Source organism: Choloepus didactylus, chromosome 1 (genome assembly GCF_015220235.1).
Source record: "Choloepus didactylus isolate mChoDid1 chromosome 1, mChoDid1.pri, whole genome shotgun sequence".
NCBI lineage: Eukaryota > Metazoa > Chordata > Mammalia > Pilosa > Megalonychidae > Choloepus > Choloepus didactylus.
Window position 1 is genome coordinate 108,566,644 of NC_051307.1, and position 26,325 is coordinate 108,592,968.

The following is a 26,325-nucleotide window of genomic DNA, read 5'->3' on the forward strand; positions in this document are numbered from 1 at the left end:
ATTTGGCAGTATATAATGTAAAAAGACATTTTCAAAGATGAAATTGTAAAAGCTCATTACAAATCAGCATTAATAGATGAAGATTTGCAACAACTGATGAACATTAACATGACTTTAAAGCCCAGTTATGTGGAAGGTTATCTCCCTAAAAAGAATTCCTTCCATTCTTATTAGTAGATCTGAATTACAAAAATTTTTATTCAATTATTATTATTACATTTTGAATTTTGTCAATAAAATTGTTGTGGAAATATGTTTTCCCTTACAAATAATATTGGTATATAATATTCTTGATTTTGCCTCTTGGCCCAGAAAGCCTGAATTATTTATTGTTTGGCCCTTTGTAGAAAATGATTTTTTTTTTTTTACTCTTTATATTTTTCTAATATATGCTTTTAAAGCAATCAAAATCTCACTCTATGCATTGCTTTAGATGCATCCCATAAATTTTGATGTGTTATAAGTTCTTACCCTTTAGCTCAAAATATTTTCTAATTTTCATTTGATGTCTTTCACTCTCATTCAGAAGTACATTGCATAATTTCTGAATATTTGGAGATTTTCTTATCTTTGTTGTTGAGTTCTAATTAAACTCCAAAGTGGTTGGAGTACACACCCGATTTCAGTCTTTTGAAATGTGTTGAAACTTGCCTTATGACCAGCATATAGTCTTTTTTGGCAGATATCCATTGTGTACTAGAAGTGGTAGTCTTTGAATTTCTTGTCTTCCTCCTGAAGCTGTGGATCTAAATAAGGCTTGTCCCTGTAACATTAACGTACTCTGTACAAATTTCCATTTTTACTCACTTACTGCAGGTGTGTTTGTATTTTTTAGTGTATCTTTTCCCTTTTTCAACCCAACAGTTCTCTTTTTCACTCCCTTGTTGTTATATGTGGCTTAAAGATAAGAAAAACTTTTGCTGTGTTCTTGAATCTCAGCAGCCTTCGGTTTGTTACTAAGGGCCATACATTGTCCCTAACCACTAAATTAAGCCTTCACCTGTGCATAAGGACTTTATATGAGTGAATTCCTTTCCTTTCCCTCTTGACTCATTTGTCACATGGTGCTGTTATTCTCCTGAAACCTGGTCTACCTTGCCCTTGACAAGAGGAAAAGAAAGCATGCTTTCCAGGGCTGTGCCCTTTCCTGATGCTGGATGGTACCTTATCTTATCTGAAGATCTACAACTATACCGAAGCTACTGCGCTTGAGGAGGGATCCACCAAGGCATCCAGGCTAATGTTTGATTGCCTCATCTCTGTGGAAAAGATGCAGTGTATAAAAAGAGAGACCGTGTTTTGTGTAAGGCACAGCGTGTTAGGTGCCACACCATTTAGCTTTTCCTCAATTTGAAGATCAGTACTTTCTTGCTGTTTCACAGTCGCTGGACGTATTTGTGATAATGTGAGCTTCACTGCTCAGACAGAAAAGAATGATGTACATATTCTTATTTGAGGAAAATAAAGCTTCTGCTTCTGCAGCAGAAAGGCAAAAACTTTGAAAGTAAATAGGGATAGATGTTTCCAGGTTCTTGGTCCACCCTCCTCTGACCTTGTTTTACATGCATTTTTTGTTGTTAATCTAATTGACGTAAGTTTTATAGTAAATATGTGATGTCATTTTTCAACTTATGAGATCCTCTGCTTCTTACTGCAGGGAATTCTGGGTATTGCAGCTCTTTAGCTGTTCTGTCCTCCCAGTTGCCGATAAGAGAGAGGGGAGGCATGCGTACATCCTGGCTCTTTCTGCAGGACAGGGCTGTTTAATTGGGACAGATAGTGAAGTTTTTGTCATACAAAATGGGCAACAGAGATCGATCTAAGATGGTGACTTTGGAACCGGAAACCACCTCTCCTTCTGATTCCCTACCTACAGAAGAAGAGAAAACAATCTAATCAGGAGGTTGCTAACCCAGAACACTATATTAAACAACCACTACAGAACAGATGGGTGCTTTGGTTTTTTAAAAATGGTAAAAGCAAAATTTGGCAAGCCAACCTTCTGCTGATCTCTAAGTTTGATACTTTTGGGTTCTATACAACCATATCCCGTTGTCTAGTTAATTTAATGCCTGGCTGTGACTACTCACTTTTTAAGAATGTTTTTGAGCTTATGTGGGAAGATGAAAAAACAGACAAGGAGGACAATGGCTAGTTACATTGAACAAACAGCAGAGACGAAGTGACCCCTTGATCATCTTTAGCTAGATACACTGCTTTGCCTTATTGGAGAATCTTTTGATGACTACAGTGATGGTGTATGTGGAGCTGTTGTAACTTCAGAACTAAAGGTGATAAGATAGCAATTTGAATACTGAATGTGAAAACAAGCTGTTACACATATAGGGAGGGTATACAAGGAAAGGTTAGGACTTCCTCCAAGATAGTGACTGGTTATCAGTCCCATGCAGACACAGCTACTGAGAGCGGCTTCACCACTAAAAGTGGTTTTGTGGTTTAAGAAGACACCTTCTGAGTATTTTCATAGGAGATTTGGTAGCTGAACCAAAGCCTCTTCAAAAGCAGAGTGGACTGCTTTTACATTTGATTTCCATCTAAATGTTACTAAGATATAAGAGAAATCACATTCACCTTTGTGCTTCTGTGTTCATATATTATTATTTTTTAAATTTTGGCTAGCAAATCCACTATCCCAATCAAAGAATTACAGTACACATCGTCCCCAGAATCCATAAATGTGTTCCTGGCCCACTCTGTAATAGCTTAGTAGAATTACTGTTGCAAACACATTTACCCATGCACAATATTTGAAAAAGAACTTGCATTTCTATACCTTACAGGAAAAAAAAGATTCTGTTTATGTTCCATTGTATACAGTATATTTTGCTGGTTTGAAAGAATATGATGCATACAATTTTCTAGCAGTTTTCTTTGTTTCTTTTAACAGCATTGTCTTTGCTGTACTCTAGCTGATGGCTGCTAGATTTCAGTTTGTTTCCCTACTTGATAACATTAGTAATTCTGATTTCAGTTATTCATTTTGTTTTGCTTTTGTTTTTTTCTTCATGTAACATTGGTGAAGGATCCAAGAATAGGACACAAAGATGAAGTAAATGTTAATTTTGTGCGAAAAAGAAAAAAGAAAATGGGCAATAGAATTTGCAATTAGCAGCAGAGTGATTGACTCAGTCCCAGTCCACATTGGGAAACGAAAGATAAAACATTTTGATGATAAAAATATAAATTTAAATTATCGCTTAATGTTCCTTATGAGTTCTTATCATACAAAGTCAGTGTTTAACCTCCTGACCCTTGAGATTTCTTAGTCAAAACGAATCTGGTTTGCCATTGGGGCTGTTATACCAGTTAGATTTGCCTCTCCTGTTTTCCTAACATTCACTTGCTTCTCTCCCTGACTGTTTAAACAGTTGGACTGCCAGGATGCCTTGGAAACAGCAGCCCGAGCAGAGGGTCTTTCTCTGGATGTCTCCATGCATTCTCAACTCAGATTCTTGGATGAGGAACATCCCAAGGGAAAGTACCATCATGGCTTAAGTGCTCTGAAGCCCATCCGGACCACTTCCAAGTAAGAAGCTCTGCTGGCTCGTGACTTGTCTGTCGAGCATCAGAACCATGTTTGAAAATCCGGGACTAAGATTGGTCCATTTGGAGACCAATCTTAGGTGCTCTGTTTTCTAAACAGGGTATTATTTACTGGCTAGCCTCTCTGTATTGACAGCTGTGTGATTTGGGGTTTCTCTCCTTAGGCACAAGCACCCAGTGGACAATGCTGGGCTCTTCTCCTGTATGACTTTTTCTTGGCTTTCTCCTCTGGCTTGCGTGGCCCACAAGAAGAAGGAGCTCTTAATAGAGGATGTGTGGCCTTTGTCCAAGTTCGAGACTTCTGAGGTGAACTGCAGAAGGTAGGCGTCTCCGATCCACCCTCCCCTCCCACATACTGGAATCGTAGGGCGTGAACTAGGAGGGTGGGTCCCGCAGTGTGCAGTCCTCAGCTCTGTGTCCTCTCAAGAGCCGAGCTGTCCTGTGGAGGGAGGGGAGCCTGGGATGACTTTCTCTTTGCTCTTCTACTTTATCTCCTATTTCATCTTTAACTCTGTTTTAACCACGGGCTTTCTCTCTCTCTCTCAGCCCCGCTTCTCTTCCTGAGTCTGCAGGGAGATTATGTTGCTGCCTTGTGACAGAATACATTTTTGTGGTAGCTGATTGTCATGATTAAAATCTAGTTTACACTTTCACATTTTCAGAAAGGGTTGGGGAATTTTGGGAAAGGAGTTCTTATTCACAAACAAATCTTATTCAGGGATACGTTTCTAGGTGCAAAATAAGACTTTTGCTCTCATCAATTTCTGTATCCTGAGAGGCTCCCTATATAGAGTAAATATGTAGTTACCCAGTAAGAGTATTTTTTCCTAGGCCTGTGGAGGTGGAGACTATGTACAGTGTTTTCAAAGCCTGGAGACCAAAAGTGATGGCAGGCAGGAAGCTAGGGTGTGCCTTCTCACCTGTAGAGATGTATAACAGAGGACATGTGCCCTTGTTAAGACTAGAGAGGCTGTGGCAAGAAGAGCTGAATGAAGTTGGGCCAGACGCAGCTTCCCTCCGAAGGGTTGTGTGGATCTTCTGTCGCACCAGGCTCATCCTCTCCATCGTGTGCCTGATGATCACGCAGCTGGCTGGCTTCAGTGGACCAGTAAGTTCTAACCATCCTTTCTGACAGTCTCCAGGGGCCCAGCTCTAACACTCTTGTTTTGTTGCAGGGGTTGTACGTTCCTTTGAGCTAGTTAGAAGCCTCAGAGATGCCTCCAGGTCTGTTAAAAGGGAACAGTTGGTTTTGGAGTAAACAGTGGTCTGTCAGCAGCTGGAAGGATAAGGGGGTAGTGTTGCCTGAGAAGAAGTGGAACCGGCTTGCTTTCCTGGGGCAGGGGTGAGACCGAACTGATTCTGGTCCTGGACAGGGCCATGCTTCCTTGTCCTGTGTTGATGTGAAACGGCAGTCTTGGTTCAGGCCAGATGTGTCTTAGCAGTGCTGTGAGTGGGCAAGAGCAGCGTCATGTAGCCTGGACTGGTGAGCCAGCATTGGTGACTTCCAAATGACTGGCTTCGTGCACGGAGGCAGAGGTCTCCTGTTGTCTCACGGTTCAGGGATGAGTGAGCCCCTGAAGACACTAATGGGCTGTCGATTGTTTTTAGAGTCTGATCTGGAGTCTGTTTTAAGTTTTGGTTCCTAGTATAAACTGTGTGGCGAGTGTTGGGGTGGCGGCTGTGTTTTTTTCCTAGTCTGTACTGAAGCAGAATAGGTAAGAGAGTCCATGATGTTCACAGTTTTCTGGGCCCTTGTTTCTTGTACCTGAGACTTTGATTAAATCTATTCTCTACATATTTGCCTTGAGGCATCGGAGCAGTAGTACTGCTTATACTGTGCATTTTCCGTGTGTGGGTAAGCTGGAGGTTCATGGTTTTGGTAAGTATGTACATAAGATGCATGGTGATTGGGGAAAACTAATTTGCAGTTGTTGGGTTTTGTTCTTGCTTTTGTTTTTATTAGTATTTTTTTTAATGTTTGATGACTTTTTAAAGTTTTGATCTTTTTTTCTGAAGCAGAGAACACTACTTTTCTGGTATTGGGTGTCTATATTAATTGACAAACTAACATACCTTTATGTAAATTTTGAGTAAGAGGGACCATGTAAATGAATGTCATGTTATGTTATTGGCCAAAATGGCAAACATTTTCATAGGACCAGCTTCCCCCAAGAAGAGCTTCTGTCATTGTTTCACTACAGGGCCGGTCGCTGCTCTGATCTTTCATACAGTTCTTTCAGCTGGGTAGCACAGTACACAGGCTTTTTTGATAACGGTGATAAAGGCCTTTCTTGATTCTACTTGGCTAGTGCAAGAACTTCATTGGCTCCTCCCTAAAAAAAAAAAAAAATCCATTGATTTTTCAGGTTTTAATTTTAATTTTTACTTGGGAAAAAAATGTTACCTATGCATGTTCAGCTTGGTGGCTTTATGGTCACTCCCTTGAGCACCTGCATATTCCTTAATCTTTCTTTTAGTGTAGCACACTGAAATACTAATCTCTAGTAAACTCTTCTAGATACCAGGGAAAGCTGAGAGCCTTCCTTTAAGAGGAAAACAATAGCATGCTTTTCCTTCTCTGCCCTCTTCAGGAAGAGCACCTTAAGGCTAGATTCTGTCCTGGAACAATCTAGAAAGCACTGGACCAGTCCACAGTTTCTTTTATTGATAAAAGATTGAAAAGTGTAAGCAATGTAGACCGACTTATTTTTTTACTTATTTTGGAGCTCTGGTTCGAATACATTTCTTTTTAATTGGAAATTGAAGAACCAGGCTGGTTTTGAGATTAGTACTAGCCAAAAGCACACAATCCATCTGTGGATTTAAATCCTTTTGAGAAACATCCGTTTTAGATTTTTGCACATTTTCTCTCATCTGGCACGACTTGCAAACTGCCTTAGTCTGTTCTTACAGAAATCTATGTAAGAACAGCCTCCCCAGATGTGGGCTCCCCCCATACAGCATCACTTTTTTCTTGTCCCTTCTCCGGCCTCACTGAACCTTGGTAGCCATTCTCAGAACCAACCAATGAAACATGATCAAATTGTTTTTTTCCCTAACTTGCTGGCTGGCCAAGGGTGGACTACTTAAGCATCAAAACAATACAAAGGTTTCTCTGATGCCAGTGGGCCCACACCTCTGTGCAGGGCACCCAGGGGTCACAATAATGTGAATGAAGTAACCAGAATCTGTTAAGGGTATGGTCCTGACCTAAGATGAACAGCCAAATTGCTAAACTTCCTGAGGGATATTTTGGAGCCTTCTTGGATTAAAAGTTTTAAAAGACCAGGCCTTGATCTATGATTTGTGTGTAAAGAATTAGCATCCGCCTGTAGAGCTGCAGGAGAAGGCTACCTCCTGCAGTGCTATCTTTTGGTGGATGCTAACTCTGCTCCAGGGCCCTTGGGGCAAGGACAGTGAAAAGCCTTTAGAGAGGTAAGTTTCCCGCCCTTCCAACCTCTCTCCAGCTGCAGCTTGCTTGGCGCTGTCAGGATCTGGATTTGGGGGGAGTGTCTCTGTAGTGGAACCAGTGACAGAAGCTGTTCTTTAGAATTTTCAGGATGGCTGTATTCTGCGGTCAGAATGAGAGAGTCAAGCTGGGCAGAATCTCTCGCCAAGAGTTCAGGTAAGGTAATGTTTATTCACTGGGAATGCTTTCCACAGCCAGACAGCTATGCTGACAATCTCGAGTTTTCTCCCAGTTTGTTTAAATTTAAATGGTAAATTTGTACCTTTTTAAAAACTAAGTTTTGGTTGGATTTTTTTTTCATGAAAACTTCTTTTCTTTATCCCATACAAAATGGTTTGAAATGTAATTGTTCTTTAAAATCCTGATGTGTTGGAAATTCGTTAATCTGCTGTTTCCTCTTTTTCCCCCCCTTTGAAAGTCTTGCATAGTGTAAACGTTCATTGTGTCTTTTACCTTCCCCTTGCTCCTCCCCACTCTGGGAGGTGCTGATGCTATTACCCCATGCTGAAAAATGGCACTCTAAAGGTATGGGAAGGAAGGAGCCCAAAACAACAACCTGCTGTCCTTTCACGCCTTCCTTTGGAGACTGTTCCATCCGGTGCCGTGGTGTGTGAGAAAATGCTTTACTGCACCATCTTACTGAGTTGCTTCACATGAGGAAAAGGGGGCTTTGACCCTGCCACTTGGTGACTCAGTGCCACATTTTGGATTGCATACTGGAAAAGAAGCCAATCTCCTTGCTAGTAAACCAGCAACCCAGCTGTATACAGTTGTGACCCAAACAATGGAAAACAGCCTAAAAATATTGAGGGAGGGGAGAAGTGGGATATGATAGATCTTTTTGCATCTGAAATCTTCTATTCGATCAGGTCATTATTTACTGGGACTTGGCATAAATTTGGTTGGTGGGGGTCTCCTAGGATCTAGTGGACTCGGGTATTAATTTACTCTCAGGGAAAATGAGAAATACTAATTAACCCAGAGAGAATCTGGGTTCTGGAATTCAGCCTTCACTACCTCGGGACAATTGCACCTGGTCTCCATTTTTGTCTGTCATTCAGCACTGGCTTATACCTGAGTAACCTTTGCTATAAGGAACAGGGGTAGATGGGGTAGATGGGTTTCTTGTTGAGTTCGTTTTTTTTTCCTTCAGGGTGGGGGATTGGTTTGGCTTTTGTTGCGGTTTGTTTTATTTTTGGCAAGATCAATTTTAGCTGCAAAGACTTGGAAAGACTCTGAAGGATGCCACCAGTTTTTCCTTGGGGCCTAGATTTTTGTATTCCATCCTGAGCAGAGATAATACCTCACAGTCCAGCAAACCAGTAGCACCAGCGATATTAAGCTGAGTACTTCTTTGGGGAGTTTTTGGTTTTGTTTTGTTTTTTAATTCTCTTTCTTTAGCAGCAAGGTCTTTATTCCTAGAGAAATCTACTCCATTGCAGGACCACTGCACCTTCAGGAGCCCTAACCAATTAAGTGCTGTCTGCTTGATGTACTACTTCGGACTCTGGAAACAGATACTGGTTCTATTCTGTATTTCCACTGTGTAGTTAAAACAACGTTCGGAGGCCAGATGACGTGTTAACTCGACTCTGTATGTTCCCATTGTATGTTACTGCAATGCTCTTCCTGCTGTACATTATTTGTGAGATGCTTTGAAGATGGTACTTTTATTTTTAATTTTTTTCATTTTCAATAAAAGTACATTACTTCCCACTTCTTGGTATTTAATACTGTTGCTGATTGTGCCTCGTGTGAGTGTGTGCCCCGGCGTTGCAGGACCTCAGAGCTGGAGGTGGCACTCGGTGGTTCTTGGGGGCTGGCTGCCTTCCCTCTCTGCAGGTGGTGTTAGACATATGCTACCTGAGGTAACATGTTTTTGTTTTTGGGAGGAAGCGGGGCGTGGGGAGGGTCCGTGGGAGGGTCTCTGGATTTTGATAATCTGCGTTGTTTGCTCTCTTCTGTACCATTAAACTGCTGATGTTTATTTTCAGGAATGTTTTGCAAATGCACTTCTCACTCTTCCCCAGTACAACTGTAGGTACACTGTTCCTTTTTATCAAATAAGCACGTTTGAAACAATCCGAAAGAGGTCTTAAATTCACTTAAAGAAACGTATTGATGTGTGGACATACTGGAATAAGGTCATATATATACTTTTAATGACCATGTGTTTAGAATTAATTTCAGGTCTTGGACAGGTTTATGTTACGTTAGAAAGAGTAATGATTTTGATGGTGTCCTTAGGAATAGAATTGCAAATTAGAACCACCTCCTGCGAAATGTCCTTAAGTAAATTACTGCAGGCAGGGTGGCAGGGTGGCCATAATAATATTTGATCCTCCGAGAAGGCTTTTTTTTTGCTTGCACACTTGTCACTGGACAGTGGAGCCGCCTACTCTTTCTAACTTAACACAAAACTGTGGTGTGTGTATGAGTGCTGTGGAGATGTTGACAATGGTGTATGTTTCTCCCTATAGGCCTTCATGGTGAAACACCTCTTGGAGTACACCCAGGCAACAGAATCAAACCTGCAGTACAGCTTGCTGTTAGTCCTGGGCCTCCTCCTGACAGAAATTGTGCGGTCTTGGTCGCTTGCACTGACTTGGGCGTTGAATTACCGAACTGGTGTCCGTTTGCGGGGGGCCATCCTAACCATGGCATTTAAGAAGATACTTAAGTTAAAGAACATTAAAGAGAAGTCCCTGGGTGAGGTGAGTGAGGGGTGTTTGCTTCAGGGCAGAGAGCAAACTCCAGCTTGAGCTTTTTGTCTCCTTGAGGGCCTCGCTTTGTCTTTCATCTTCCTCTTAAGCCAAGTGGCCTGTATCCTTGCAGGGTCCCCTCTCACTGCTCTTTGTGTCCCATAGCTCATCAATTTATGTTCCAACGATGGGCAGAGGATGTTCGAGGCAGCCGCTGTGGGCAGTTTGTTGGCCGGAGGACCCATTGTTGCCATCCTAGGCATGATTTATAGTGTAATTATTCTGGGACCAACAGGCTTCCTGGGATCGGCTGTCTTTATCCTCTTTTATCCAGCAATGGTGAGTAAGCCTCCTTTCTCTATCTTGGCAGCTTCTCCTTAGGAGATCAGTTACTTCCCATTGGGTTATAGTAGGCATCTCCAAGGTGTCACATCTCTGATTAGACATTTCCTCAGAGCAGGTACACAGTTTGAAGAAAGTCTAGAAAGTGCTAGACAGTGCTCATTCCATACAGGCATAATTTTGACTTAAGAGTGGCTAAGGTGTCACCAGAATAAAGATAGTGGCTGCTAATGAGATTATGAGAGAGAGAGGGTGTGAGTGATGGAGGCGTCCAGCAGGTGAATCCTGCTCCCAAATGGCACGAGTGGTGGAGTCATTCCGTCTTTAGTGGATGCGAGTGATATGGCTCTCCCACATCCCTTTTGTAGCCCTTGATATCTGGTTAGTATGAGAACAGATTTGTATTGGTCTTAACTGTTAAACAAAAGGATAGATATTAAATAATATCCTATAATTGAATAGACCACTTTTATTGAAAAAAAAAAGTAGTTTCTTGAAATCTGGCCTGTCCCAGAAAACAGGATTTTATCCTCATTTTATTTAGAATACTTTTAACCAGATTTATTTCCTAGAAAGTCTAAGCAGTTCTTAAGTTTGAATGAGTTCTAATTCGGCACGCTCACCTTTCCTTTCAGATGTTTGCATCACGGTTCACTGCATATTTCAGGAGAAAATGTGTGACCGCCACAGATGACCGTGTCCAAAAGATGAACGAAGTCCTCACGTATATTAAATTTATTAAAATGTATGCCTGGGTCAAAGCATTCTCTCAGAGTGTTCAAAGTGAGTTTAAAGATTTCATATGTGCTTTAGTTGAAGGACTTGGATTCTTTGGGTCTGTCATCCACACACTTTGCTTTCTGAGAAAATCAGATGGGAGGAGTCTGGATGTTGTTGGATCATAATATGGAATCATCATGCCAAAAGGGCTCTTAAGAGATTTGAACCCATATCCTTATTTCACAGGTTAGGAAATTGAGACCTAGGAAAGTTGTGATTTTCCCAAGCTAAAACAGCTAATTAGGAGTCCTGTCTCCCATTTCAGAGCCACTTATGTATATGCTCATCCTGTCCAGGATTTTCCAGCCTTGCCACAAAGACATCAGAGTAAACAATATGAGGTGCCTCTGTCTATGGTTGCATATGCACCAGAAGTAATTCTATGAACTCAGGTGGTGTGTTGGAACACTCACTGGACTGGGAGTCAGAATAGCTGCATTCTGGTCTCAGCTCTGCCACTAACTAGATATTTTGTTTGTTTGTTTAAATAATTGGTTTATGTTGAATCACAGTGTTCTCAGTCCCTGACCCTATCCTTACCAGAAAATTCAATGCAGACACAAACACATCAGTTATGTAGGTGCCACAAAGCTGAAAGGAATAATTAGCACAGATTGGGCATTCAGAAGAATCTCAACAAAAATGGAATGACAAGCCTAAAAGAAGGTGAAGTTTAAGAAAGATATATTAAAAGACACTTTAGGCCAGATACAAAAGAAAAAATATTGTATGTTCTTACTTATATGAAATAATTAGAACATGCATATTCATAGAGACAGAAAGAAGAGTACAGGTTACCAGGGGCAGGGATAGGGATGGGGAATGGGTAGTCAATGCTTAATGGGTAGAGCTTCTCCTTGGGGTGATGGAAAAGTTTTGATATTGGATGGTGGTGATGGTAGCACAATATTGGGAAGGTAATTAACAAAACTGAACTGTATGCTTGAAAGTGGTTAAAATGGGAAATGTTATGTTGTATATATGTTACCTCAAAATTTTTTTAAAGGCACATTAGTGTTTTAGAAAGAATAATAGGTACATTTGACCTTAATTTAAATTTTAAAAAAAGATCTGCATTGTTCATTGATTATATAACCCCATAGTGAGCTAATCGAACACATTTCTGTTGAAAAGTTAATACAATTTAGGTTGAATAGAAGCAAGGAAGATGTTTTAGTTTCACAGCTTGGTTTGCTGATTAAAACCTTCAGGAGCATTATGTCCAGTTCTGGGCTTGTGCTTTATTTTTTGCTTGTTTTATTATTTTTCCCCCAAGTTTTTTCATTAGAGAAATTATAGGTTTACAGAATAGTGTTGCATAAATACAGAGTTCCCACATAGCACCCTATTATTAACTTTCTGTGTTAGTGTGGTACTTTGTTACAGTTCATGAAAGAACGTTTTTACAACTGTACTGTTATCTATAGTCTATCATTTACAATAGAGCCCATTGTACAGTCTTATCTTTATTTTTTAAATTTTTAGTCTAGTAACATATACAACCTAAAATTTCCCCCTTTTAACCACATTCAAATAAATAGTTCATTGCTTTTGATTACATTCACAATATTGCGCCACCATCATCACCATCTGTTATGGAAACGTTATGATCAACCCAAGTAGAAACTCTGTACGATTTAAGCATCAACTCCCCATTCCCTACCCCTGGCCCCTGGTAACCTATATTCTAGTTTCTGACTCTGTTGTACTTTATTTTTGAGGGCTGTTAAGCTAAGGGGCATCCGGAGGAGGTGACCATTCAGAGAAGTTCAATGATTTAGGCTGCTTCCTTAAGTAGTGAGCTCATTGCCACTAGAAAGGAGCAAATGGACTTTTTGCCAAGCATGTTGAAGACAGGGTGACTACTGATGGTACCTTCTGACTTTCAGATTCTATGGTTTTATGATCTTCTTTCTAAGAGTCTGTTCATCCTTCAGCTGCTGACTTTGGTGTCTCTACCTGAGTGTGTTAATTTGAAATTTACTCATTATAGCCATGAACAAAGTATATGATAAATTTTAAAGCAATGAGTTTGATTTTATAAATATGACTTACAAACTAGCTCTTTAGACAGTTCCCGGTGTCTTGGACAGTGATCATACCTTTGAGGTCAGTGCATAGCCTCTCAGAAGAATTATTTTATGTTTAAGAATGTATTTGAAAATGCCTCACCCTTTTATCTTATCTTCTATTCCATGGTCTTTTGTACTTTGTGGTTGTACTGTTAATAGGGGTGTCAGTTTTGCAGATATTCAACAAAAATTATTCTGTCTACAGATGTAGTATGCCACTCATCTTCTTCCTATCATCCTTTCTACTCTCTGTGTGAAAGCCTCTACCCCAGTGTCAGCCTCTAATAGGCACTCTAGTGAACGTTGGTTACCTTTTCATCCTCCCTCACTCTAGTCTTTCTTAGAATTCCTTAGGCAAAAAAATAAGCACGAACCAGGTAAACAAAACCACCAAATTAATGTGTTCATTCCTTCTAACAATTTGAAAACTCACAAAAAGAATCAGAAAAAGGAAGATGACTATCTTTGTATTACCATGTAGTGACTGCTTCCTGTTAGATTCATTCCCGTGTGCCATGACTTGACGCATTTACAACCTCAGGCTAATGTACCAGTGCTTATTTCCTTAATGGTAGCGATTGATAGTCACATTGACCTAGTCTTTGCCCCATGGGTTCTCTAGGGTTGTTTTAAAACCTGTGTGCAGCTGAAGACCTACAGAGTCCTGTTTCGGGACAGAGGAGCAGTATCCCAGGGTTTCATTTGACCTGCTTTTTCTTCTTAGAAATCAGAGAGGAGGAGCGTCGGACATTGGAAAAGGCCGGGTACTTCCAGAGCATCACTGTCGGCGTGGCCCCCATCGTGGTGGTCATTGCCAGTGTGGTGACCTTCTCTGTCCACATGATCCTTGGGTTCGATATGACAGCGGCACAGGTGAGTGAGCCCTCGGGGCTGGGGGACATTTCAGAACCATCACACATGGACCCGCTCTGGTCCTCTGGTTACTGGATTTGGCAGTCCAGAATTAGAAAGTGTTATTTCATTCATGTGAGTAAGCCAAGAAATGGAAGACGGAGGATTTAGCCCTTGTGCATAAATAGTGTACAAGTTGTTTTTAGTCAGTCTGAGTTTGGGCTTAATTCTGAAAATACAGATCATCCTTTGGTTCAGATTTACTGAGAATTTTAATTGAAGATCTTTTAAGACGATCTGCCTTTTAAAACAATGTATCTGGCTTGTAGTAACACTTGACATTAAACTGCACCCTTCCTTAAACCTGAAAGGAAATCTATGATGTCTTGTTGTTTTAATAAGCCTAATCAGACTCTGTTTCTTTGTCTCTTTCCCTGTTTTCAGGCTTTCACAGTGGTGACTGTCTTCAATTCCATGACTTTTGCTTTGAAAGTAACACCGTTTTCAGTAAAATCCCTCTCAGAAGCATCTGTTGCTGTCGACAGATTTAAGGTGAGCTGCTCATTTCTCCCCCATGTCAGGAGCCACCCCTGGCTGCACGTACTGCTGCCTCTATCCCAGTGTGTCACACGAGGCTTTTGTTTTGCTTTTAGCCTTTTGGCAAGTTGGTAAGAAAGGGGGAAGTGGAGGAGACTGAATTAAGGGACAAGACCAGTTACCTCTTTTAGTAAATGTGAATTTTTGCCTTTGGTAGATGGCCTGGTTTTAGCTTCCCAGGATCCTATTGTTCCTGTTAGGGGTGGCCCCTTCTGCCTGGACCTGACACAGATTCATGTCCTACCTTGGTGGCCCTTCAAGGGATTTGAACCTGGGTGATCAGAACTATCAGGCAACTGTTCATTTTTCCTCACCTTGATCATTGTGCCTGTTGTTTTGATTGTCTATATGCTAAGTCCTTTTTGAAACTTTTTTTTTTCCTGACCTGTGGTTGCCACTCATGATGCAGGGAATGCAGCGAAATGGGTGTAGTCATAAGAGTAGAGAAGTGCAGTTAAGTATCAGTTTTTTGTTGTTTTTTTTTCTCCCCTCACATGTGGTTAGTTGATTATACTTTGGCTGTATTCTTTGTGTCTCCAGGATAATACAAATGTATGATACAAGAGGGAGATATATTTGGGAGGGTGGAGGGAGATAGACATTTGAAAGTGCTTAATACTTTTTAAAAGGAAAAGGAGCACCCCCTGCATGGGCTGGAATTCTTTGATGATACCATGGCTAATCCTTCTATGACCAAGTGTTTGAGGGATTAATATCATCCCCTTAGAGGTTTGGGAAAAACAAATTAGGTTTTCCTCCTGAAAAAAATGGAGAATAGCTTCCCAGAATTTATTTATGTCTAATTTTTTACAGTTAGTCACGTGAATTTTGTTTGGTCAAGAAAGCTAGTCCTCAAGAATGCCCCTATTCTCCCCAGCCTGGATACTAAAAGGCCAAGAACCAGAGTCATGTGAAAAAAAACAGTCTAATTGTAACTAGAGCTTCATTTTGCTGAACCCCAAATATCCAGTTGTGGAAGTAAGAAAGCAAATCCACACACACACACCCGAAGTTTTCGTCCTGTTTGTTTCTATGTTCTTGTAAGAGAATGGATTTGGTGACATCTTGGATGAACGATATGGGTATGCTCCTTTCTTATTTTCATGAGGACTCTCTTCCCTCTGCTTTTTAGTGAGCACTTGTATTAGCAGGTGGCATTTCACATCATAGCTTCTTCCTCTATCCAGGAAGCATCAGAGTTAATAATAGAAGCAAAATCACCCACAGCTCTATCATATACCACTCTGAGACTTCAGTCTTAGTCTCTCTTTTCCCTCTTGTCAGTGTTTTTTTTTTTTTCTTTAAAGTAAATGCTTAGCGCCAGATAATGAGTATTTGTTACTTCATCCTTTCCCAACTTTAAGCCATTTCATCTCATTATCTTCAGGTATTTATTAACTAGAATTCCATTGACTTTGTTAGGTTTTTAGGGGGCTGTTTTTTAGTGTAAGGCAACTGTTTATTATGATAATGTTTCTGATACATTAAAAGCAGGCTGCCTCAATCCTAGGGGGTCATCTAAGAAAAGGCAACCTTTTCTTTTGGGGTGGGGTGACTGTCCCTAAGGTTATGGGTCCCCAAGAAGCATCTACTCTTTTATCATTTTCCAGATGGATGAGAGAATAACAAAGATGAGGAATTGCTTCTTTGATTTATTTTACAGACCTTGCAATTCAGTGAAGAAGATGCTGTGGAACTTCTTATCCTATACCTTCTTCTTTTTTTTTTTTTTTTTAAACAGTTTTATTCACACTCCGTACAATCCATCCAAAGTGTACAATCAGTGGCTCTTGGTGTAATCACAGAGTTGTGCAATCACCACCACAATCAATTTGAGAACATTCTCATTGCTCTGAAAAAAAATAAATCCCATACCTCTTATACTCCCCTATTATTGACACTTAGCTTTGGTATAGTACCTTTTTTAGAACTGATGAAAGAATATTGTAAAGTTACTTTAACTATAATCCTTAGTTTGCGTCATTTGTATTTTTTCCCATATACCACCTTATTATTAACACCTTGTAATAGTGATGTAATTTGTTTTTGTTCTTGTAAAAACTTTCTTGTATTTGTGCAATTGACTGCAGTCATCATCCACATCAGGTTTTGCTAAGTTATACAGTCCCATGTTTTAGCCCTGTGCCTTACACATTGCTTCCTTTCTCTCTTTTTTAATTTAAGTTGGGGATCTGGTAGATATGCAAGTGTAGTCCTCTCTCTATTTGACCTACCCTGGAAGTGCATTTTGCTGAACTTGTTGCTTCCTTTAGTGTAGAATGGACAAAGGATAGAAAAAAGAATATAAAATTTCTAGGGGGATGACAACCTATAGATGGGAAGTGAAAAGCCACCTCATTGTGATGTCCTGATAAGATTGTCACCAGTGTAGAGTTGCCATATTTGGCAAGTAATAATATAGGACACCCCATTAAATACTGCCTGGGATATACTTACACTAAAAACTTATTTACTGTTTATTTGGAATTCAACTTTAACCAGGCGTCCATTACTTTATCAGGCAACCCTGTGAGCAGACCCCTCCTCTGCCCAGCAGACACGTTCTGATTATATTCTTCTAATAAATGAGAGTAGCATTTTGATGGCCTGTGTCCTGTGGTAAAAGTCAAGGCACATGGTTTATGTACCCCTCAGATTCTGTTATCCTGGTAGGTGCAGGGTCAGAGGATGTTAACTTGAGTGTCATGAGGCCTTGGTCTGCCTCAGCCTTTCAGGACAGGGCAGCCTGAGCTGAAACCCTCCTGGGAGAAGTGAAGGCTGAAGGGAGCCAGTGCAAAGGAAGGACACCTACCTGGGGAAAGAGGCATGCAGGCCGGTAGGCACTAGCAGTATTTTTTAGTAATTCATCTAGCCTAAAAGATCTTTGTCCTTTTAATAACTCTTTAGGGGAGAGAAATGATGAAAATTCTGTCAGCATATGGTTTCACTCTGAGAAGGTAGTCAAAATATTTGGCATGTTATTCTTAGCTCAGACTCTCAGGAAGATTCTGAATAAATGAAACCAGCAGCTGTTTTCAGAAAGCAGAGACTAAACGTAAGGTTTATTAAGAGAGAAGGTTATCCAGGAAATTTAGAAACATGACACTTCTGGGAAGATTGGGAATTAGGATTGTGTAGGAGATGTGGTGACTTCAGGGAGGAAAAGAGCAAGCTTAGAATCGTAGGATCCAAGAGAGAGGGTTTGCTCATGGAGAAAGGGAATCTCCAGTTAATGGACCTAAAAACTTTAAAATAGTTAGGGGGTTCTCAGTAACTAAGCAAAGCATCCTAATCCGAAAAGTCATCTTTTCTCTAAAGACTTTCCATTGTTATTTTTTAATTTTTTATTAATTTTTTTAATCATATGACAATCCAACTGGGAGAACATTCTGTAGAGAAGATCACTGATTTAAGAAGGGTTCAAAATCTTATGGGAGAGTTCTGGTCTGTGATTATCTCTTCAAGCATTCCATTTTTCTTCCCCTAACATAACTCACAGGTACTCTAGCAATGAACGTGGGAAAGAGTCTCATTCTCTTCCCAAAGGTTGTTTCTCAGGAGGAGACCATTCCCTTCCATTCAAGCCCATTCCTTTGGTTGTTTGCATTCTCACAAGTTCTAAGGCAGGGCTTTGAAGGCATGAGAACTTGTTGGGAAGAAGGAGTGCTCTAGCATACACAAAACCTTAGGTACTCTTTCCTGATCCTAGCAATCTAAGCTTGGTAACATGTCAGTCCAGCTTCCCCCTGTCCCCTCCCACCCCACTACCTGCCGAGTTGTGGGTAAAGGATAGGGACAGGCTTTGAGGCCATACAGGAGTGGTCTGGAAGGAAAACAGGATGATGACGGTCTGTGCAGATCACTCTGCCCTTGGGTTTTTACTACCTGCTGCTCACAGCTCATCAGTGGGAACTCGTGAGTTCACATACCAGTTAGGTAACTGTCCGTTGGCCCACATGAGGCTGGTAGAAAAAAAAAAGTTAATGGAACATATAATCTGTAGTATGGAGTGCTGTTCAATTGACAAGGCCCCTGTACCTCCTGAGGGTGTCCCCACACTCCCGTGACCCTTCCATGGGTCTGAGACCAGGCTATACTAATGAGCTACCTTTTGCCCTTCAGCTTCCTTCCACTGTATAGCCTGATGTGTTTTGCTACGTGAGTGTACGCCCTAGGCTTGTCTCCCCTGGTCTTGATCCAGTATCTCATCTTTGCACCTCTCTCACAACTCCTATCAGAGTTTGTTTCTAATGGAAGAGGTTCACATGATAAAGAACAAACCAGCCAATCCTCACATCAAGATAGAGATGAAAAATGCCACCTTGGCTTGGGACTCCTCCCACGCCAGTATCCAGAACTCGCCCAAGCTGACCCCTAAAATGAAAAAAGACAAGAGGGCTGCCAGGGGCAAGAAAGAGAAGGTGAGACAGCTGCAGCACACTGAGCACCAGGCGGTACTGGCAGAGCAGAAAGGCCACCTCCTCTTGGACAGTGATGAGCGACCCAGTCCTGAAGAGGAAGAAGGCAAGCACATCCACCTGGGGAACCTCCGCTTACAGAGGACACTGTACAACATTGACTTGGAAATCGAAGAGGTAACAACATCAGCCTTCACCCCCTCCCCACCGTCACCCCCTCTACTAGGCAACCCCCATCCTGATCTTACAGAGCCATTTCTTTTAGCAAAGTGCTATGCGGCCATGAGTGATGATTTTGAACTAAAGGGCAAATCTGGCCTGCTCCAACTCTAAAGGGAATATTTGAACACTTAACAAAAGAAATTAATAACTAATCTCACAAGATGCTCATTTTACAAGCAAGGAAATGAAACAGTCAAGTGGATTTTCCAAGATTTTGCCCTGAATAGGTTTCTGACTATTGTATTTGTGCATGAGCTTTGATGATTATTTCTGGTTATTGTTGTGTGTGAGCTCCTCATTACCTCTAGGCCATGCAGCAATTGTTCTGTAATTATTTATTTTTAATAGAAGCATCATCATAGTGTATGATATCATAGCCCAGGTAGCACAGAGGACCTTCAGTAGGGAGTGGCTGCAGCAGAGATTCAGATCCAAGGCTTTTAAAATTCAAAATGTGACAGAACCAGTGTCACTTCAGAGGGCTGAATCTTCCAGAGGATCCCAGATGTATATATATTCATTCACTCAATAGCCATCTCTATACTGGGCAGTATTGAAGGGCCTGGGGAAATAGCAGCAAAAAAAAAAACAAATAGAAAAAATCCTTGCTCTCCTGGAGTTTACATTCTAGTGAGCAAAGACAGTAAAAACGTAAAAATATATGTCAGATGGTGATAAGGGCTGTGAAGCAAAAGGAGATAGTGCTGGTGTGGTTGCAGTTTTAAACAGGTTGCTCAGGGAAGGCCTCATTTAAAAAGTAATGTTTGAGCAAGGGCCTGGACGAGGTGAGGGGGTGAGCCAGGTGGTCATGTGGGGGACAGTAGCATTCCAGGCAGAAGGGGCAGAAGTGCCAGGGCCATGAGTCTGGAAGTCCCTGCGGTTTCTGGAGCAGAGAGCACAGGAGAGAGTAGCCGGTGACAAGGTCAGAGAGGAAATTGGGCTGCTAGAGCCTCCTGTGAGGATGTTGGCTTTACCCTGAGTGGGCAAAGAAGCCATTGGAGGGTTTTGAGAAGAATGACGTGACTTGACTTCTGTATGAAGAGAATCATTCTAGCTACTGGAGAGACAGGAAGGAAGCCAGAACAGTGAAAGATCTGTTACTGCAGTAAACTAGGTGAAAGATGAGGTGTGTTGGTCCAACGGTAGTGGTGATGGAGATAGTGAGAAACGTTTATCTGCATTACTGAAAGTTGGGAATAGGGAGGTTTAAGGCAGTGCGTATCAAAATCAGCAAGAGTCTAGAGGCACATAAGACAGACTCCGAGCTAAGCTGAAGAGAGAATGGAAGGCTTTCAGCTCTCGAAAGCCATGCCCCAGAGGGGGAGCCGTGGTTTTTTTGTAGTCATTCCTCAGTGAGACCATCTGAAACTGTTAGTGCAGTGCATCACAGAAGAGTGCTCAAGTTAGTTTTTTGCTTCAGTGAGCACTTAACAACAAGCTTCTTCTTTGATAACCATTATTATGATCATCAAGGCAACTCTTTTACCTTGCTATTCAGTTCTATTAGAGAATTTCTCCTCATATTCAGCTGAAATGTACACTTCTTACTTCTTTATTGATCCTCCCGCTGCCCTTTAGGGCCTACAGACACCCGGTAGACCTTTAGCTATTTGAACTTACCGTAATTCTCCCCGGGCCTTCTCTTTAGGGAGGGGAAAGGAAGTTAATGTTTGCTTCATGTCTTCCACGCACCAGGCATTTACTTCATTGTTGTTGTCTCATGTAGTCATTTTGTTTAGTCATTAGAACAGAATTTTCCTCTGTGTAAAAGTAATTGGCCTGAGCAGAGATGGAGCCTATGACTTTGGTCTCCTAATTACCACTCCGCTATAGTATTTGACATTTCTGGGCTATGTTGAAATCATTTTGTTTGTTCAGCATACTTTTATTAAGTGCCAGACACTGTACTGGGGTCTACAGGGGGCAGCTCTTTCCTTCAAGGGGCTGAAAGTCCAGCGAGGGAGACAGACAACAGTATTCGTTTAAGTACCAGGGCCAGAATCACGCGATTAGCAAGTGTAAGTGGATTTGGGGCCCAGAAACTTTTTTTTTTTTAATCTTCATTTTATTGAGATATAGTCACATACCACGCAGTCATACAAAACAAATCGTACATTCGATTGTTCACAGTACCATTACATAGTTGTACATTCATCACCTAAATCAATCCCTGACACCTTCATTAGCACACACACAAAAATAACAAGAATAATAATTAAAGTGAAAAAGAGCAATTGAAGTAAAAAAGAACACTGGGTACCTTTGTCTGTTTGTTTGTTTGTTTCCTTCCCCTATTTTTCTACTCATCCATCCATAAACTAGACAAAGTGGAGTGTGGTCCTTATGGCTTTCCCAATCCCATTGTCACCCCTCATAAGCTACATTTTTATACAACTGTCTTCGAGATTCATGGGTTCTGGGTTATAATTTGATAGTTTCAGGGATCCACCACCAGCTACCCCAATTCTTTAGAACCTAAAAAGGGTTGTCTAAATTGTGTATAAGAGTGCCCACCAGAGTGACCTCTCGGCTCCTTTTGGAATCTCTCTGCCACTGAAGCTTATTTCATTTCCTTTCACATCCCCCTTTTGGTCAAGAAGATGTTCTCCATCCCACAATGCCAGGTCTACATTCCTCCCCGGGAGTCATATTCCACGTTGCCAGGGAGATTCACTCCCCTGGGTGTCTGATCCCACGTAGGGGGGAGGGCAGTGATTTCACCTTTCAAGTTGGCTTAGCTAGAGAGAGAGGGCCACATCTGAGCGACAAAGAGGCATTCGGGAGGAGGCTCTTAGGCACAACCATAGGGAGGCCTAGCCTCTCCTTTGCAGCAACCGTCTTCCCAAGGGTAAAACACAGTTGAGAATTTATTACCTTGCCTGAGGATATTCTGTGAATCACATAGGCTTGGTTTTCTTCTTTTATGTGGGATCAATGGCATAAATATTCCTCGTTTTCCTTGGAATATTTTGTAAAAATATGGAAGCAACGGTGCACATAGTTTTGAACTTACAGAACAACCTAGAGGAAAAAAATCATAAAATAATTTCCAAGGGTCCTGCCCTCCCTTCCCCCAAAACCTCAAAAACAAACAAAAAATTTACATTACTAATGAGGTAGGAAAAGGACTGGACCTTTCTAAAATCAGTTGTGGGATACCTTGCACTTTAATGTGTGGGGCACATTTAATTTTTCCAAAGGGCCGACACATTTGTTACCTCTGTGTATACTTATAGAATCATGAAGTTGGTGGCTAACAAGTAAGAAAACAGAAATAAGTGCCTTGTTGGGTTATCAGGATGACAGTTCCCATACCAGTGGGCTATAGTTGTGTTTCTGCTCAGGAAGATCAGATGCACCTAGAGGTGAGTAGTCAGTAGTGTCTTAATGATCTTCCTCTCTCCATGTACCTCGTCCAGGGCAAGCTGGTTGGAATATGTGGCAGCGTGGGAAGTGGAAAAACATCTCTCATTTCAGCCATTTTAGGCCAGGTAAGATTTTGTTACTGTCCATGACGTTTTCTGCCTCTTTCTCTGAACCTTGCTTTGCAAAAGTCTCAGGTAAAATGAAGTCTTCCCTGGAAGGGAAACAGGAAAGGTGGAAACAAAATGAGTCCTTAGGCCGCATCATGTTCCCCTCCACCCATATTCCCACCCCTTAAAGCAGTGTGTCTGGAAGGAAGCTCAGTGGACACCCTGTGCACCCCACTGGGGTCATTTGTTTCTCGTGCCTTCTTTTATTCATCACGTATTTATTGAGTACCATATGTAAGCCAGACAGTGGGACATGTCGGAGTTGAAAGATGAAGCAAACAGTTATGCCCTCAAGGAGTTTGAGCTCTGTTTGGCAAGCCAGGCCTTCTAGATACACAAGCACAGCACAAGGCAGTGAGTGGAAAGTGCAAAGAGGGCGCTGGAGAGGGCTGTCAGTGTTTAGAGTTGGGGGCAAGGGGTGAGGTCATCCAGATATGACAAATGATCTTTTTATTTATTTTAGGACCAAACAATCAGAAAACATAAGGTATTTCCAGCTGCTTTTAAACTTGATTTAACCCCGCTTGACTTAGATGATTGACATGAGGATAAACATGAGGTTATTTCTGCCTCCTGATGGATAAGGTCCTCTGAATCTTTTAACCATATTGAGGAAATTAAACAAATGGGGAAACGGGAAGGATAATGGTGGTTTTGTGGCATCTGGGTTGCAGAATATTTCCTTGTCTTGTTCTGCATCAGCTGTCACAATTGATAGAGTTGTGACTCTTCTTGCAAGCAGTGCTACCCAGGGTAGTCTGAGAAAGGCTGCATCCAAATCATCTTTTTAAAAAAGCAAAAACCTTCTTAGGTGATTTCTGATAAGCAGCTAGACTTGAGGCCCAGTGATATGCGTGAGAGACAGAGAATGAGAAGGAAAGAAAAAGGAAAGAATTTCTCAGGGCTTCCCTACTCAGCAATCTAGCAAAGATGCTCCTTTTTCAGGCATAGACTGGGAAATGACTGGAGCCTTGCTTCTGTATGAAATTGTGACAGTCCTCTCTCTGACAAGGAGGCAGGTAATGTTGGTCTGCCCTTCTTTAGAGTTCAACTCTTGACAGTGCTGCAGTGTGGGGTGTTTGAGCAATAGTGGCCAGGAGAGTTGGATTTCCACAGCAGATCTCGTGGATTGTTTTATTTTGTTTTGATTTTGACTTTTTATTTTGAAATACTTTCAAATTTCAGGACAGGTGCAAAAATAATACAAACCCCATACAGAGAACTCCTCCCAGATACCCAGATCCACCAAATTTTAACATTTTGCCACATTTGCTGTATCATTCTGTCTGTCTGTCCATCCACCCATCTGTCTACCCATCTGTCGGTCGATCAGTCCGTTTTCTGAATGCTTAAGTGTAGATCATACACATCATGCTTCTTGAACACTTACACTGCCATGTAAATTTCCTAAGACCAAAGATATTTACTTATGTAACCACTTTCAGTGCAGTTATCCAGTTCAAGAATTTAACACTGATATAAAATTTATAGTCCATTTTTCAGTCTTTTCATAAGTTCTGATAATGTTCCTTTGAGCCTTTTCTTCTGCCATTTAGGTCCCATTTAAGATCAAGTCTTGCATTTAAGTGTCATTGTCTCTTTAGTTACTTTCTCTTTTTGATCTTTTTTTTATTTGTGGGAACATATATACAACATAAACTTCCCCATCTCAACCACTCGCAAACACACCTTTCAGTGGGATTAATCACATTTACAATATTGTGGTACCCCCACCACTCTCCATTACTAAAACTCTCCCGTGGCCATCGCTTCCTGTTTCTTTGTATATTTTGTAACCTTTTGTTCAAACACGGACATTTTGATATTTTAATGCATTATAGCTAGAATTTAGACTTTGAGGGATCTGCTCCTTAAGCTTATGTCCAGTTAGTGTTATCACAGAGCTGTCCTTAATTGTCCTGTTTCTTTGTGTATTTTGTAACCTTTTGTTCAAACACGGACATTTTGATATTTTAATGCATTATAGCTAGAATTTAGACTTTGAGGGATCTGCTCCTTAAGCTTATGTCCAGTTAGTGTTATCACAGAGCTGTCCTTAATTGTCAGGAGCTAACAAAACAAACAAACAAACAAACAAAAAAAGGAAATACCTTTTCCGTCTTTACAGATTGACCTGTGCACATGCTTTCCTTCAAGGTTTAACAATTAGCTGCAGGCCAAAGTGTAGAGACCTCCCAGATCCTTTCTGCCTATGCAGATACAAATATCCCCTCTCCCCTAGCAAACAGTTTCCTCACTGTCGTACAGCCAGCAATACCTTACCCCAGGCAGCCACGACTTGACTGATCTCCCACAGTGTTCTGTAGGAGAGCTCTGTGAGCAGCGTCTACACCCAGGCAAGTTCTGGAATGGCGAGCCTGCGATGAGCATTCTGGTTTAGTCTCTCAGACTGTCACCAGTCAGATTAGTCCCGACATACATTTTCCTAGTATGTACACAAGGGTTACTCTGCTCCCTGTGGAACTGGGTCAGAGGAGTTGAGGGAGGGATTAGCCAGGGCACCTTTTTCTTGATTGGGCACTCACCATCTTTTATGGAACTTTTAGAAAGACATTTCTACAGTTCTTGCTAGTTGTTTAAAGCTTCTGTTGGGGAGAAATGGAACTCTGAAGCTTCTCACTTTGCCATATTGATGAGGGCAGGGCCTCCATGGGTTTTTGAATGCTTTAGAGTACATTATCAGAGTGCTTACCAGTTTGGGGGTGGTTAGGTACTGCTGGGTCAGGATCTATGGCAGGTCTACCTGTGTGTGTACTATGTATTATGGTGTGTGGAAATGGGCTCATATTGGCAAGTACTACATAGGCTGGTTAACAAAACTTTGTTCCAGAGCTATAGATCACATCCCTAGCCCAAGACAAATGTCTACTCTTGGTCCCAAAAGAAACCACAAAAGAGGATAAAATGGATAAATCAATTCATATCAATCATTGTGACTGAAAACATAGTTTGAAGCACATGGCTCATCATGCAGGTCTTCATGTTGGAGAGGAAGGGCCACCATCATCATGGAGACTATAGAATACTGGTTGATATCTAACTTGGTAATTTTTTTTTCCCCTTTGGTCCTCGTCCTCCTTTTACAGAAGCAGCTCGTCTAGCCAGGAGCCTGGATTAATTCTGTGGATGAGTTGGTCTGCTCTCATATTTAGGCAGCAACTAGCTGTAAATCCTTACAGCATCCTCTCCAGGAGAATTCTGAGGGGTCTTTTTGTTTGCATTTTCCTTAGTTAAAACAGCTTACAATTAGGAAGAGAGGATGTGAAGTCATAAATGGGCTGCTGAATGAAGTGTTTGTTCATTCAAGCATAGCGATCATGCTGGGTTCCCACCACACTTGAGCAAGGAGAACTTCAATATTCTTGGCTATTATAACTTCTTTGGAACAAAGGTGGGATCCAGATTTGGGTCCAAAAAGCATCCAAGGAAATTTCCAAACCTTTTTAGACTCCACTGTGGAATGCGGGGGGTTCTCTTGGTTCAAGGTACTGGTTTTGAGTTATGATGCCATTGGATGGTGTCTGTCTCCCTAGATGACACTCCTAGAGGGCAGCATTGCCGTCAGTGGAACTTTCGCTTACGTGGCCCAGCAGGCCTGGATCCTCAATGCCACTTTGAGAGACAACATCCTCTTTGGGAAGGAATTTGATGAAGAAAGGCAAGGAACATTTGGTTTCTGTCATGCTTTCCGTCTTGGCTACGCGAGACCCAAGGCAGCCCAAGTTAGCAGGCTGTACTCCAGTGTCCCTGACG

At 41.4% G+C, this 26,325-nt stretch overlaps 1 protein-coding gene and 1 pseudogene across 8 annotated transcripts in view; both read left to right on the forward strand.

Annotated features, from left to right (window-relative positions):
* The window catches only part of ABCC5 (ATP binding cassette subfamily C member 5), a 112,152-nt gene that overhangs the window by 35,752 nt on the left and 50,075 nt on the right, over positions 1-26,325 (forward strand). For 5 of the 8 annotated variants that reach the window (XM_037839529.1, XM_037839521.1, XM_037839527.1 and 2 more), the window contains 11 exons: positions 3,390-3,547; positions 3,729-3,884; positions 4,525-4,672; positions 9,514-9,747; positions 9,901-10,074; positions 10,713-10,860; positions 13,654-13,802; positions 14,226-14,333; positions 18,617-18,973; positions 22,438-22,509; positions 26,106-26,230. In XM_037839529.1, the coding sequence (XP_037695457.1) occupies positions 3,390-3,547; positions 3,729-3,884; positions 4,525-4,672; positions 9,514-9,747; positions 9,901-10,074; positions 10,713-10,860; positions 13,654-13,802; positions 14,226-14,333; positions 18,617-18,973; positions 22,438-22,509; positions 26,106-26,230 (1,829 nt within the window). Of the gene's footprint in view, positions 1-3,389; positions 3,548-3,728; positions 3,885-4,524; positions 4,673-7,114; positions 8,750-8,965; positions 9,075-9,513; positions 9,748-9,900; positions 10,075-10,712; positions 10,861-13,653; positions 13,803-14,225; positions 14,334-18,616; positions 18,974-22,437; positions 22,510-26,105; positions 26,231-26,325 lie in introns of those variants that run through there. The other 3 variants (XM_037839536.1, XM_037839541.1, XM_037839538.1) reach the window with 3 other exon arrangements.
* Positions 1,825-2,461, forward strand: LOC119536799 (annotated as a pseudogene).